This window comes from Numida meleagris, chromosome 14 (assembly GCF_002078875.1).
Source record: "Numida meleagris isolate 19003 breed g44 Domestic line chromosome 14, NumMel1.0, whole genome shotgun sequence".
NCBI classification, from domain to species: Eukaryota; Metazoa; Chordata; class Aves; order Galliformes; family Numididae; genus Numida; species Numida meleagris.
The window spans coordinates 4,191,223-4,206,270 of NC_034422.1; the positions used below are offsets into that span (position 1 = coordinate 4,191,223).

Genomic DNA, 15,048 nt, shown 5'->3' on the forward strand with positions numbered 1-15,048 from the left:
GGTTTCTTCACAAAAACAAAACAAAACAAAAAAAGAATGTTACGTTTGCCAAGTAAAGCACTAAAAGAAGCAATAAGGAAATACAGACTTTAACTTAATTCATGCCCACATACATATGCATCCAGATAGAGCCTTTAATGACGTTCATGCTTCCAAATAAATTCTTCCTAAGGCTGAAAGAATAGACAGCTGCTCACCATTTCTTTATCATTATATATAACCTTATGAGCTAATCCAAGACAATATTTAAGTGTTGCACTGAACTATTACTATTTCAGTGCAATTCTCATGCTGCTTTTCATGGCATCAAACAGAGCACTTCAAAAATATTAATACATTCACTTGCACAACGCTTACCTAGAACAGCATTTTCTGTAATTTTAACTGCATCACAGCTAAATTAGTAACTAAACTCAGAAGCATCTGCTAATACAAACTCCTTATTTAGAAAATCTATGGCCTCATTTCTTGAAGAATACAGTATTAATGTTAACTCAGAGCAAATCTCTTGCTTACTTTAAGAACAGCTCTAAAAAATGTAAAAGTAGAACATAAAAATCTGGATTCTTTAAAGGACCACACTAACTCTGTGGCAGGAACAAGAACAGAAAATAATTCCCCAGAGTTTTACTAAACTCTTTTAACCAGCATTATCTTTCTTCAGTCTTTGCTGCTTCCACGAGTTACAAACTAACCTGCAAACCTATCCAGCATGTCTGGCTACAGTAAGTAAAGATAAAGCAGTGTTTTAGAAGGCAGAGTCCTGAGTGCCTAGGGAAGTTTTTGGTAACTTAACATGTTCTGAATCATATATCCCCTACCTATCTTCCTTCTGCAGTTTGCATTTGGCTCACAAGGGCAACCATGTGATCTTCAATGGGCTACTGAAAATATGTTCCAGGATGCTGTCACCAAGTATGAAAAATAGTGACAGCCACAAACTGTTTATGCTCAAAAATGATGAAAATTCTCTGTATAGATTCAGAAGTTAAACTCATGCTGAGCCCATTACATCCACACACCTTCCAGATTCTGTAACAAATGAAGCAGAAGTCCACAGACAATAACCTCATTCAGAACAACAAAGTTATTTTTCCCTCCCCAGAAAGCTATCCATCCTGTGCATGAAATGAGACAACAGAGCCATAAACAACCACCTGTTCCTTAACCCTTCTCATCCCCAGAGATTGTTATCTAGTTCTGCTTAAAAATGAATAAAGGAATGAGGCATTCTGAGAGCATGGAAGGTGGCTTCTGTAGCTTTACAGTTTCTGCCCTAAAAATTGGTCCCGTGATGGCTTATGACAGTTAAAGGGAAACATCCCCTTATCTGAGATGCAGTATGCTCTAAAAAGACAAGATTCTCATAGTAACATGGCTGTCATCCTCTTGATTTTATATTAAAAATAGACTAAACTCAATTTTCAGACTCAGAACTCTGGCGACTGAATAGAATTTTCATGGAAGTTGCCCAAAAGTTATATGGTTTCAAAAACATTTTTATCCCAGTTTTATGTGCTTTTTTAATGCAGGGACATGCTTGCAGGTGTTATCTGCAGTCATGAATCTTACTTATGTATGAATGCTAGCATTCATTTTTATTCATCATCACTTCAGAAAGAGATTAAGGAAAACACCATTTATCTTTGCCTCTAACAGTGAAAATTGCAGGATTTAACCCAAATAGCACCACACAGGGAAATGATTCTTGCTGGCTAGAACTCAATTTCTAGCTGGCTTTGTTCTTGGAAACAACTGAACCACTTCACAGAAACTTTCTCAAATCAGTCAGAAAATATGCAGCTTGGAAAACTTCAGCTAAAAGTGTTACAGCTTAAGAAAGCCCCACTTAAAAAGGGTATTACAGTGTACGGTGCTGACCAATTAATCTAGATGTGACGTTCTGATGTGCAGATATGTGCCTCTCAGATACAACTGAGTATAAACTTGTTTTTTAAAATACTAACTCAGGCCGCCCACAAAAAAAAAATTTTTACTTCCCTAACTTTTTTTTTTTATATAATACCGATCCATTCAGAATTATCACATATGCAATGAATTACACCACAGACCTTTCACCTCAAACTGCTTTGAAATATTGCTTAGTAAACCCACTAGAGTTAGTTTTTCCAATGAAGAAAGACTACTTAAACTAAGTCTTCACATTCTGAGTATTCCATGTGGTTTGCATTTTCTGTTTCTTCAAAACAGTTCCCTTGAAATGTACACTGTTTGATTTCATTTTCTGTTGAAAGTTATAATTGTTAGGGGGCAGGGAACAAAAAAAAGCATATTCACAATAAACTCATGTATAGTGTTAATTACATCTATAGCATGCTAGCATAGAATTTAAATCTCAATAAAAACCCAAAGATACGTCTTCAAAGATTGTTAGGAATGAATACAATGAGAGAATGGCAATCCACAACTTGGTTTCAAGAGGATGGAAGTTTAGATGGTGTGTGTTGGATTTACTGTTTTAAGTAAACAAATCCATAATAAATAGAGAAAAGTAATAGAGAAGTGAGCTTCCCAGCTAGGATCTCTAAAACTCAATGTAAAGAAATACTAATGGTTGCTTTGGTTGTATTTTGGAGTCAAAACACGGTATCAGTTTGAATAACCCTCTGGAAACGGTTCTTACTCACATGTAACCAAGGGAACAGAGTACTCCAGAGGCCTATAAACCTAAGTTAGAAACTGAATCTGTTTGAGCTCTAAGGAGTGTGACCACTTTGAGGTTCCAGGTGTGTCATCAGCATTCATGTATAAGATGAATTGGTGCTCCTACCATAGGAGAAGGTACAGACAACAACTTCAACTGAAGCCCACAAAGCAAATCACTTTAAAGCAGACATCCACATTTGGTTAGATGAATCACTCACCTGAGCAGCACACATTATTATCTAGATCACTTCTGCCAGTAATTAGCACACTGATGTTGACACTCCAAACTGAAGTGAGTTTTAACCCTCAACCAACAAGAAGAACTAAGATATCTGAACTCTTTAGTCTACCAATGAAAATATTGTCCTTCCTTACTACCATCTCTCATTTGTATCACTCAGCTATTCCAAGTTTGAAAAGAACGCTAACATCCAGAGTACCGAGAGTGAGATGAAGACAGGAAGGACTATACGATGTGTTAGGAGATAAAGCCAGAGATAACAATCTCTGCGTTGCCAGAACTTCCACCAAAATATCAGAGCTTCTCTCTGTGCCTCCTGAAACCCTGTGCAGGGCTATAGCAAGATGAGGGATGGAGTAATAGAGCTCTAGCTGTATTTTATGTTAGTTTTCAACCCAAAGAAATACAAACGCATAAGTATACTTAAACTTGTAACAGTCGTGTTATTTTGATTAAATGTATTCTGAAAAATTTGAACAGACTCCAAGGAATTGTTCTAAACATTCTCCTAGAAAGGATGTCAAAATAGTATTTTTCAAACAGTGTCTACCACTTATAAACAGACTAATTAACATAAAAAGACGTCCAAAATCAGTTCAACTCTGACAGTGTCTAGCAGTGCCAAATTAGATCTGGCACCTTGAACTAGCTCCTCTCTTCCAGCAAATGAATATATGTAAATGCTATAAAAGAATTCACACAAAACTGCTCTTTGCCCATGAACAGCACTAAAAGTGTCCTCTTCATCCAATCTACTTCTTTTCACAAGAAGAGAAATCACATAGTAAAATTAGGTAGATCAAAGATACCAAGCAGCTATGAATTGTTAGATATATAGACTAAAATGTATGCAGGCTGAAATCTTGATGAATGGCAAGGCTCCTACTGAAATAAGTAGACATAATTTCACTTGACCAAGTGTCCATGATGTAAAATTTCCTTAATTACAAAGGAACCAGGATTTGATGAGCTAATAACTTATGCCAGTGTCTTTGTAGTTATTCATGTACAGATTCTAAAACCCAATTTTTAATTTCAGAAAAGTCCAGTCACAAAATAATGAATTACAGAAAGTCATGAGTGCACTACGATCTAAGACTTCAATTTGACATAATCTTATTAAATGATAAACAAAGAGACTGTGCACAAGAGACACACGGTACAAAAAAGAACAGAACATTCCTAAATTTTAAGTGCATTTGGACTACTGTTATTTTGACTCAACGTGCAAAGATGAGATCCTTTTCAGGGTCTAGGCCAGAATCCTTAACACAAAAACAAATCAATATAAGTAGTCTTCAAATAAACTGTTTGCATTTTGTGACCCTCTTAAACAACACTGCCTGAAGGCATGATTTTCACCTCAAACCAGTTTTGACATTACAGCACTACATGATCACGTTTAAATGTCATCTGATGATTCCTATTAAAGTGTCACAGTTTTGTCACTACAGCTAATTTAATTCTAAATGAATTTTCAAAACCAAGACTAAAGTTCAATGGAAGCCTGAAGCTTTGAGGAATTGTGAAGCTTTGAGCCTGAAGCACAGTGATATCCAACTTCAATCTATTAAATAGCCATGGAAACATCATGAATCTGTGGTTCTTTGAATAACGGTGTATAACGTAATGACTTAAGACCTTCCAGATTGACATTGCACTATACATCTTTCCAGGCCAGCATTTGCCTTTCTAGGCTAGCACTCTACTTTCGTCCACAGAATGTTCACAATGTTCCAGATGAAAAAAGAACAACGTACTAATTTCACTGTTTCACACAGAGTTGGAAAAATCCACTCTACCGTTTCGTTGATGTTCCAAAGCATGGTACATTAGTTTATGGACTCAATCTGAAAATATGACTAATGAATATACCCTGTGAATTACTGAGTACCATCAGGTGATGATGATCTCATATCAGATAGGGTATTTCTGATAATAAATAAAGAAACAGTAATAATTCATATTGCTTTGTAACCAGCTGCAAATCTTGTCAAAAGAACTTGCAATTTATCCCCTCCACATTTTTTTTCTATTCATACTATGATAACAAAAAGGTGATCAAGTGCTACAGTCATTCCCATTTTACAGATGAGCAAGTTAAATCAGAGAAGTTACCTAAGCAGTCACACACATAGCTGGAGAGATAATTAAAGAAACCTGGGAACCCTGCTTACTACTTCTTGCTATTCCCACTAAGAAATACACGCATATATCTTTGGCCTCCCCTCACAGATAGAAGAACAAGAGCATATAGGGGTTGAAACTCGATGATCTTTGAGGTTCTTTTAAACCCAGGCCATTCTATGATATAGGAAGAAATTACCTTAATTTCTGAATTCTTTTAATAGTTTTTTTCTGAAATTATTGATGGGAAGATTATGAACAACAGAATCATGAAGGCATTTAAAAGCACTATGAATTCAACAGTATTTCTCACAAAAGACAGTCTTTTTTGAACACATAAAAGATGAAAACAACAATTAGAGTCACTCTGCTAAATAGAACACTTTTTTAAACAGTAAGGTTTATCATTTTTGTACATATTTGAATCCCTCTCAAGACATACCAGGACAGTCACAAGAGACTAGTCAAGAATAATCCAACTCATGTAATGTCACATCAGCTTTTACAAGAGGCACAGGCTTTACAGTTACACTAGGCATATGTGCTGCCAAAGTGCCTCACGCAGAAATTCACCGAGCAAGCACTCCATAGCACAGATGCTGTCTTCAGAGAACATGCAGCCTTTTCAACTCATGCTTCCCATTCTCTGCATGATTCATTTCCAAATCCCAAATTACAGCTGTACACAAAGAAAAGCATCTTCTCAGTCCAGTCAGTCCATTATTGCACACCAGGAGCAGTGAAACAAAATCAAGTATCAGAGAATCCATTAGAAGAGCAAAGCATACACAAAAGAAATCCTATATTAAACTCATCATGGAAAATGCAGAAGTGCAAGTATTGACAACCTAAAGTTCAGTTCTTGCAAAAATAAGTGAGATTTAAAAGATTTAAGATGGATAATGCATAATTAGATTCTCCAACAGCACATACAAACCACTACCAGAGAAATCCCTGAAGATGACTACATACAAGAAAACCACTGTGGCAGCCCAGTATCACATATTAAAATGAAAAGCAGCTGGGCGTGAATCCATAGCCATTCATGTCAACAGGAAAGTTGTACCTGATTACAGTGGGCCTTGGGGCAGGAAGACATCGCAGCAGACCTGGTCATAATTTGTCTAATGGTTTCTTCACTATATACTTCACTTCACAGTCCTTTGCTTCAGTACCATTCTACATTCCAGGCTTTGACAAAAAAAAAAACAACGTGTTCTAGTGGCTGTGTACTTCTAGACCCAACCTGCTCAAGCCTGAGTCCCTCTTTCTATCAGAAAGTGACCTAAACCTAAACACGCTCCTGTTTACGTCTCTGCTCATTTTGTTATTCCAGTCTTAGTCTCAGTCCTAAGACATGTCCTTGACCTACTCCTCAGTGCTATTTCCCCAAGATTCCTACCCTTCTGCAAACCTTCACCCTAACCTCCTCCTCCACAACACCTCCAGGCAGATCCTTCCCTCCACTTCTAGTCTTCCTCCTTACCCAGAAAGCCTGACTCTCTCCCACCTGTCCCCAGATCAATTCTTGCCCTTGCTAGCTTTCAGACCACACTTTCCTGCTTCATTTTCCTTTTTCTTGCTTCACTCCACATCCTGATCTCTAGTTTTTGTCCTTCCTTTAATCCGTTGAAGCAATTTCATTTTCCAGAAATTGCCCCTGCAGCTAGGGAGGGGGATGGAGCATTCTGAGAGCACAAAGATGGACAGTGTCCCTACCCACACCTCCTACACTTTGCCCGGGTCAGAATTGTGCAGTGCAGATCTGCAATCACAAGGAAAGCAGGGCTCAACCCTGTCGTGGCATATGCCTAGTGCATAGCAATTTTCATAGCATTAACTGTAAGGATCCATCAAGTCCTTCCCTGTCATAAGTAAACATTGTTTGAAACATTTCTGACTTGACATCCCACCAAACCAACCACAGATTTTTTTCAGATCTCACAAGTCCCATTCTTGGCAAGTTCCATAAGGGTATCAACACTTCTCAAATAAGAGGTCAGTAACTATTTTTAGACAAAGGAAAATCCATGTTTCCCCTCCTCTCCTCCCTGCCCCCCCTCCTCCGCCCCCCCCTTACACACACACATAGCTTTGTTCTTGTAAACCACTGAACTCTTGGCTGAAGTTTTGGAAAAAAAAAAATTATTCAATCTGAGGCAGATGCTTGGCCTAGAATATTTCAGTTGAAACAGTTAATGGCTAGAGAACTTAAACTAAAACCTAACTCTAACAAGCAGTGCTACTGGTCCTGTTTGTAACAATAGTACAGGGAAGTTGTTCATCACAGGTTTTTTTCGTCGTTTTCAGGCTTGTTTTTTTTTTTTTCCTTGGTTTTGACTTTTTTTTTTTTTAGTTAAAAATATGGCACTACATCAATGTTAGCATCACTATTATTTGTACAGGATCAACAATAAGAGAAAAACATCCAGCACAAAAAATTAAAGCAGCACAGTTCACCAAGTGCCTTTCATTCTCTAACCTCTTAGTGTTTAATATCCTGCATTGGATATATAATGTAAGCAATTCCCATAACAATCTCTTCTTTTGCAATGGTGTCACATGTACAAATTAAAGCCATACTGCTCTAAGTGTTAGGCTGCAGTACCATAATCACTGAGCGGTCTCTCCCTTACTTGAGCCCATCCTTTATTTTTTTTGGTTATACAAGCAGTCAGTTGATCCCAATGTGATACAAACTTTCCTTTCATTTAAAAAAAAAGAAAAAAATTACATGTTTTATCTCCCTGAAGCAGCTTACAGAGGAATCAGGCATGTCAGAGCTGGCAGAAGAGGGTTGTTCAGTTTGGAAAAGGGCAGAAAAAATATTCATTGCCTCAAGCCAATGAGGTACTGAACACTCAGGCAATACAAATGGTTGGAAAATGGAATTTCAGAAGGACAGAAACTAATGTTGAAGCTTTTCTTGCCATTGAGAATGAAAGTAAAAGTTAAATTGTTATGTAAAGTTAAAATGCTTTTCAATAGACATTTGTAATTATCAATCTTTTTGTACAAGTTATACTGAGGGGATTCACTTTTGCAATATCAGAACAATATTATAGGAAAATACTAATGATGTGCTCTGGAGAGCATCTATGCTGTTATCAGTTCATATTTGAATACATTTACTAGAAGTCAAAATTTGTTTTGTGAAAGTTTCCTTAATGAAAAATTATCGAATTTAGATGCAAGCACAATAAAAAAAGAAATGGCTTAAAACTCTCTCTCCACTTTGTTTTGCAATTGTATCAGTTTTTAAAATATTTTTGAAGAAAGAACAGTTCAGTTGAAAAATATTTATCAAATGGAAAAAGACAGCAATTACATAAGTAATACATTAGAAGTACTGTGAAGATACATTTCAACATCCGTCCTCTATGATTCCATGTTGCAGCTGAAGAGCAGAACCTAGTGGACCAGCCCCCTGTTGCATCAGTACCGCAGGATATCAGCTTACCTTTTATTTACTTGAGACTTCTTCTTCATGTACAGAGAAGCTAACTTCGACATGTGCTCAAGAGACCAGTAAAGATTCGTTTAAAAATCAGCAAGCTCTCCCCTGGCTTTCACATGCTTATTAAACATCAAAGTTTCCCTATAAAAGCCAAATTTCTAAGCAGTGTTTTGTGACTTAGAATTTGCTTCAAATTATTGAACAGGCCAATTCACTTAACAATTCTATCTCTCCTTGCAGCAAGTTTGTGTTTCTCAGTCTTAGAGAGGAACATGCAACATAAAGCACTGAAACTCAAATTCTGGTAGCAAGAGAAATCAAAGGAGAGAGCAGTACTCTTTGATGAATTTACGATAAAAATATTATACTGTTACAAAATATTACCGTTCTTCTACAAAATTACATGTTTAAGAAAAATTGTAGAAGAAAGTTGAAGGTGTTACATGAGAAGAAACAACAAAAAGGAGTGCTTGGCCTTAGACATGACACTTGTAGCACTAGCTGATGGTAAAACCCGATTAAATTCTTACTGCAGTATATAATGAAAGAAGTGTCCACTTATGGAGACATGTCTAGCTGTTTACATCTGTCAAGCTGCTGAAACTGCTGTTGTAAAAGAATGCTTTTGATAATGACAGTGGAACTATGATTAGTATGATCTGTGTTATTCAAGCAAAAGAAGTGCCAGAAAAGGTTGTCTCCAAGCACAAAGTTACTGACCCAAGATGTCAGTGCTGCAACAGTACAACATGAGCACATTTCATAAGTGTAGTGGCAAAGAACTACTTAGTCAAAATGTACTTCCCTAAAGAAAAGTTCAGCTAATTGACCAGTGGTGCAAAGATGCCTGTAATTTTAGTGATGGGGCTGACACTTTGTTTATGGAATTTAAGCTCAACAGATTAATATGCGCTAGAACAGCAAAGAAAATAGAAGAGTAGATTCACTGGGTCATTTCACTAGAGTTGAAAAGAAAAATGGTGACCTGAGGCTGTGTATTGACCCAAAAAAATGTGAACAAACAGACAAAGAAAGAGTATTTCCATTTACTAACTAAAACAGATGCAGGCAGTACTTGAGTAAAATTATTTTCAAAGCTAGATACATCCGCAGGCTTTTACCAGATACCTCTAAGTGAGAAGACTGCAGAAGCTATGAACTTTCAATGCACCATTTGTCTGTCCCTATTTCAAAGGGGTCACATCTGTCACTAGAGCCTGAGCCAGTCCGCAGAACACAAAACAGTACAACTGCTTGAAGAGCTGAACACTGTGAAACTGTTTTGCTAGGGTACCAAGTCTGTAAGGGAGACTGAATAAAATATAAAGGATTCAGGCCCGCAAGAGCAAGTCAGGACAAGAGTTTGACCTAGACAAAGGCAAGTTTTCTGGCCAGTAAGATACTGCATACCACTATGAAGGACAGAGCACTCAAATGTCAGTCAAACACCTGGAGTTAACTTCCAATTGTCCTATAGCATCATAGAATATTACCTGTATTTGTATTACTGTAGAATTTAGATACTAAAAAAGAACTAAAAAGAACCTACTAGACTAAATGGCCAAGCAAGGATCAAAAGCCAGCAGAGCAAGCAACCAACAGATGATTGCAGTGAACAAGAGACAAGGGAAATAAAGATGCTACTGATAAAAAGTCAGACAGCAAGACAGTGGTATTCCTTACAGTAGAGGTGGCATCAGATTCCTACTACATAGCTGTCCTTTCACTAAATCCACTCTCCTTTTCAGCATTAAACCAACCTTGTACGTACTAAATATCTCCTTTAAACTGGTGGACAAGGTATTTTTGTAATTAATGCACAGTGTGATTGCTTTCCATCTCAAACCCTTGTTTTAGCTTTTTGGTATCCTTATGAGATGATTTTCTAGCCATCTTTGAGGCTCTCTCAGCTTGTTACTACATTGTTATTATTTTACACCTATTACCATGATATGCTTTTCAACTCTCAGAGTAGCTAAGACACATCTAAGTGTTGCCTGTCAGATGCAAACTACTGCCAAAATCTCTGTGTGGCTGCGCAAACTGGCATGCATCATGATTAAATCTAAGGGTTTAATGAAGATTTGAAAATTAGAACAGTGTAATGTAATGTAGCCTCTTCTGTGGCATGATCATACTCTGAAGATTGTAAACTTTAGTTTACTTATTTGTCTCTAGACTAGCTGCCTTAAAAAAGACACAACTCTAACCACAATTATGAACAACACCTCTGAAATATTTACTGCAGAGGGGCATTACCTTGAAAACACTACCGAGGGAAGTCTGTATGCCAATACTTCTAGCAAATATACCATTATTTACAGTTTCTAGCTGTTCGTCAAAGGACAGCTTTTCAGTGGTGCTGATGTACTGTTTCACCAAAAGAGTTGAAAAATGCAGAACTAAATCTCAACTCTCAAATCTGTATCTTTAAATCTCAGTGAGTATAACTTTCCAATGCTTACTAATATTTGGAAGTTTATGAAAGATTAATTCTCTGCTGTCTATTAATTGATTTCATACAAATGAAAGTTCCACTTATCACATCATTTTGGTTTTAAAAAATAGCAGAACAAAAGCAGGTGCTATCCCAGCCTCTGGATGCACAACTATGCTTGCATTTTTGTACAAAGACTACCTGAGTACCTAGAAATCTGGTAACACCGTGTAAATTTAACATTTGCCCATGTTCAATACTTTCTTCCATATGTCTACACACACAAACACACACTTCTCAGATAAATGAATCAATCCTCTAGCTGTACATCCTTAAACTCTTGTTTAGGAGTTACTTTGCATTCTTCATTTCTGATTGCTATTATTCTGTTTTACTTCAGAGATGAGATGAAACAGAATTCAGCTGTCTATGCATTATACAATGAAATAGATCTGTACACTTGCCTTCACTTCATTTATGCTCTGATTCAATAAAAGAATTAAAAATATCTAACCTCAAACTCATGAATGCTTCCTATTGACTACAAAGAGGCTTAAGCACATGCATTAGCACCTTGCTGAAAAGAGGTCATTTCCTGAAAGGAATATATATACACTCAGGATTTACTTATGTAAATATGATTTCGCACACATACTCTCCACCTAGCGAACAGGCATCCAATAATTGGCATATAAAGCATGTGCATGCACCTCAATGCAAGAGCACTTTTGCACACTGACTTTTTATACATCCTGGTCTAACTAGAGGCATGGCTTAAATTAAATGCCAAGCTTCTTTCTTGAGATTGAATGAATTAACATTATTAGCTTGATAATAACCACAGCATAATGGCACACTGAGGCCTAAGGCAACATTTCAGGAGAATTTTCTTAGAAATTCAAGCCTGATAGGAGATGCTAATGAGTTCAGAGAAGTAAATATAGCTCTTTAAATAGCAAATGACAACTTGTCTATAATAGTAATCTCAGCACATTCACAAACGTTTTTGCTTATGAGCTATAAAGTGACTTTCATTTAGTTGGACTTTGGCTCTCAAAAACAATCACTATCCTAACACGCCAACAAACAGAGTGCAAATACACAAGGGGAGCGCAAATGAAATGCTTGTTAGGGCCTCACAAGGAAACCATACAAACACCTTCTTAAATAAGTTTAATTAACCAGCTCTTTTCTCGACAGTACTGCGCCCAGCGATGCTGAAAGGCAAATTATCTGCTCAGAAGCTCTGCTTTCCTTTCCCTGAAGTAATATTTTCTCTTTTATTCTCAAAGAACACAGCCCAGCACCCCCCAGCAGCTGCTGCCGGTAGCGGCTGGCTGTGGCACCACTACTGACTTTTTTACAGCACGGCTGAGTCAACCCTGACCCAGGCTCCAGCGAAGAGAAACAGCTTAATGAGGTTGGTTTGTTTATAACCTCTCACTGTAGCACTTTCTGCCACCCATAAGAAGCAGCACCTACATATTTCTCTATCTGAAAATCTTTTTTTACAAGAAAGCATCCATACATCAGTGCCCAATTCTATTAAATCTAATGCAAATGCTGATTGGAGAAGATGCGTTTGCAACTGTAAAAGCTGCATAGCAGAAGAGATATAGTGCCCTAAAAAGGTGCCAGGCACTCCTTAAAATTCTTAATCCCCTGCAGACTCTGAAAGTGAGCACGAGGCTAATACAATTCTCACCTCCGGACCACACCATTCAAAACAAAATTCCATTATTTACATGCTTCACATCAGCACTTTCATGGCACATTGAGTCACAAGGATGTCCATTAGTTTTAGTGTACTATATTAAAATGACTGGCAGTAAGAGGCCATGCAATTTCCTGCCAAGTACTTTATTTTCTGCACCGATCTGGATGGGGAAAGAAATTGCCACCAATTCAGCCCTTGCTTCATTCTTGAGATACTTCTATACACATCCGTGCTGCCTCTCCAACCAGCTGCCCCTGGTAAGAGGTCAGCAAGACTGGATCAAACTAAACAATGAAAAGCCTTTTATTAATAATCTTCTTATGTCAGTCAAACAGCATCACTAATATAAAGAGGATAAAAAGCAAAATGATTTTTTTTTCTGTTGCTAGGGATGACTACAACAGCTGGAATTTCAAAGAGCTTAGCAAGTTTCCATCCCCAAAAAAGCAGAAGATGTTCACAACTAACGCGGCCAGAGCAAGACCACAAGACGTGCTGAGACATGGCAATCACCTACAGGTCTGCACGGAAGCCCATGCTTGGATCACACACAGTTTGCATGCCTGGGTCACTTCAGAGATTTGCCTCTGTCAAAGCGACTCTGATCACAGAAGTTCAGAGATAAGACAAAGCGTCAGATCATTCCAATGACCTCTCTGCTAAAACAAACCTGCTCCTGAGCTGTTCCTGTAATCCAGATAACAATCGTCTCGTTCCCTCCAGGTAATGGTTTCTATCCATTCTCTGGAGCTATTACTGCACAAGTCCAAATTTCAAGGGTGCTGTTCCATAATCTCAGCACTGTCACTGTGCCCCTGGTGCTTCCTGGAGCTTTCACTGCGTTCCACGCCGGAACATCCATTCCCACAGAGAAGATCCCTTCATTACCGGGCAATAATTAAGACGCATTTGTAAACGGCAAAAAGGAAGGAAACTTTCCGCTTCTCATTTCAGTCAGATACAAGCTCGCAAGGTTTGCTCCCATTCATATAAACACGAGAGCAGAAATAAGAGAATGGAAGGGAGAGGGGGGAAGACAACAGAGAGGGGACGTGAAGAAAAAAAGAAGAGACACGAGGGGTGGAGAAAGAGAAAGGGTTAACGCCGCTGCGGGGAAAACAAGCGGCTCTTCCGAGGAGCTGCGACCCAGCGCAGCCCGAGCGCGATCAACTGGTGCTCCGCTCCCCCACCCCTCCGCGCCCAGCGCCCCGCTTACCTCCGCACAGCAGCGCCCCGAGCAGCAGCCCGACAGCCCGCGGGCAGCGCGGCCCTCCGCCGCGGGCGGCCCCCGCCATGCCGGGGAGACGGGGCCAGGTCCCGGGCGTGGCTCCCGGAGGCTCCGCCGCCGCCCGGTCAGCCCTCCCGGCGGCCCATCGCCGAGCGCGCCGCGCTCCCAGCGCCGCTCAGCCCCGCGCCGGGCTCTCGCCCATGCCGCCGCGCTCCGTCCCTCAGCCCCTCCGCGCCCTGCCCGAGCGGCGGCGGGCCGGGGGGCAGCGCTCGCGGGGAGCCCAGGCTGACGGAACCCCGCCGCGCTCTCCGGGCAAAACTTTTCCAGCCGAGGATGAGGGAGGTCCCGGAGCCGGGAGGTCGGAGTCGCCGAGCGTCCCTCGGCCGCTCGCCGCGGTCGCCTTTCGCCGCTGCTGCGGCTGGCTCCGCTTCCCGTGCCTTTATCTGGGGGCCGGCGGCAGACGCGCGCACACGGACTTTTCCCTCAGAGGAGGAGGGGAGAAAAGCCCCGGCGGGGAGCGGAGGCGGCAACCTGCGGTCGCCAATCAGGGGAATCACTCCGGGACCCACGCGCGGCCGGGCAGCCCGCCCCCGACCCAGCCCGCGCGGGGAGTCCCTCAGCGCGGCGGCCGTTGGTCTCGCGCCGGTGACCGTTGGTCTCGCGCCGGTGACCGTTGGTCTCGCGCCGGTGACCGTTGGTCTCGCGCCGGTGACCGTTGGTCTCGCGCCGGGCGCCGTCTACGCCGCCCCCTCAGAGCCCGGCCTGGGACCCTGTCGGGGAGAGGGGAGCCGCGGGTTGATGGGAGGCTGCCCCGCACCGGGAGGCTGAGGCGAGGGCAGCGGTCCCATCACGCTGAGCGCCGGGGGAAAGTGGTGATGAGGTGCTGCAGTCGCTTAGAGCACTGGGAAAGGGAAGGGAGAGGGACGTGGCCGAGCCGATGTGGCTGGAGAAGGGGCACGGGCACTGCTGGCCCTGCAGAGCTGAGAAAGCTCCCTCAGAAACGAGGGCACAGCTTTTCACTGCCCTGTTCCTTCAGTCCAGCTCTCTCAACTCCTCTTATAAAGACGTATGTAATGAAAATACCAAACCAAAAGAAAAGAGCATCATCAGAGCAGGGAAGTTTGCTGCACGCAGATGCTTCCATCCAGAGAGGGCAAGAGAGATGAGTGACAGG

At 40.7% G+C, this 15,048-nt stretch overlaps 1 protein-coding gene across 1 annotated transcript in view; it reads right to left on the bottom strand.

Moving 5' to 3' along the window:
• TMEM132C (transmembrane protein 132C) overlaps positions 1–14,010 on the bottom strand; it is a 186,296-nt gene extending 172,286 nt beyond the window's left edge. The window contains exon 1 of the mRNA XM_021412781.1: positions 13,863–14,010. Within this exon, the coding sequence (XP_021268456.1) occupies positions 13,863–13,941 (79 nt within the window). The 5' untranslated portion in view covers positions 13,942–14,010. The remainder of the gene's footprint in view (positions 1–13,862) is intronic.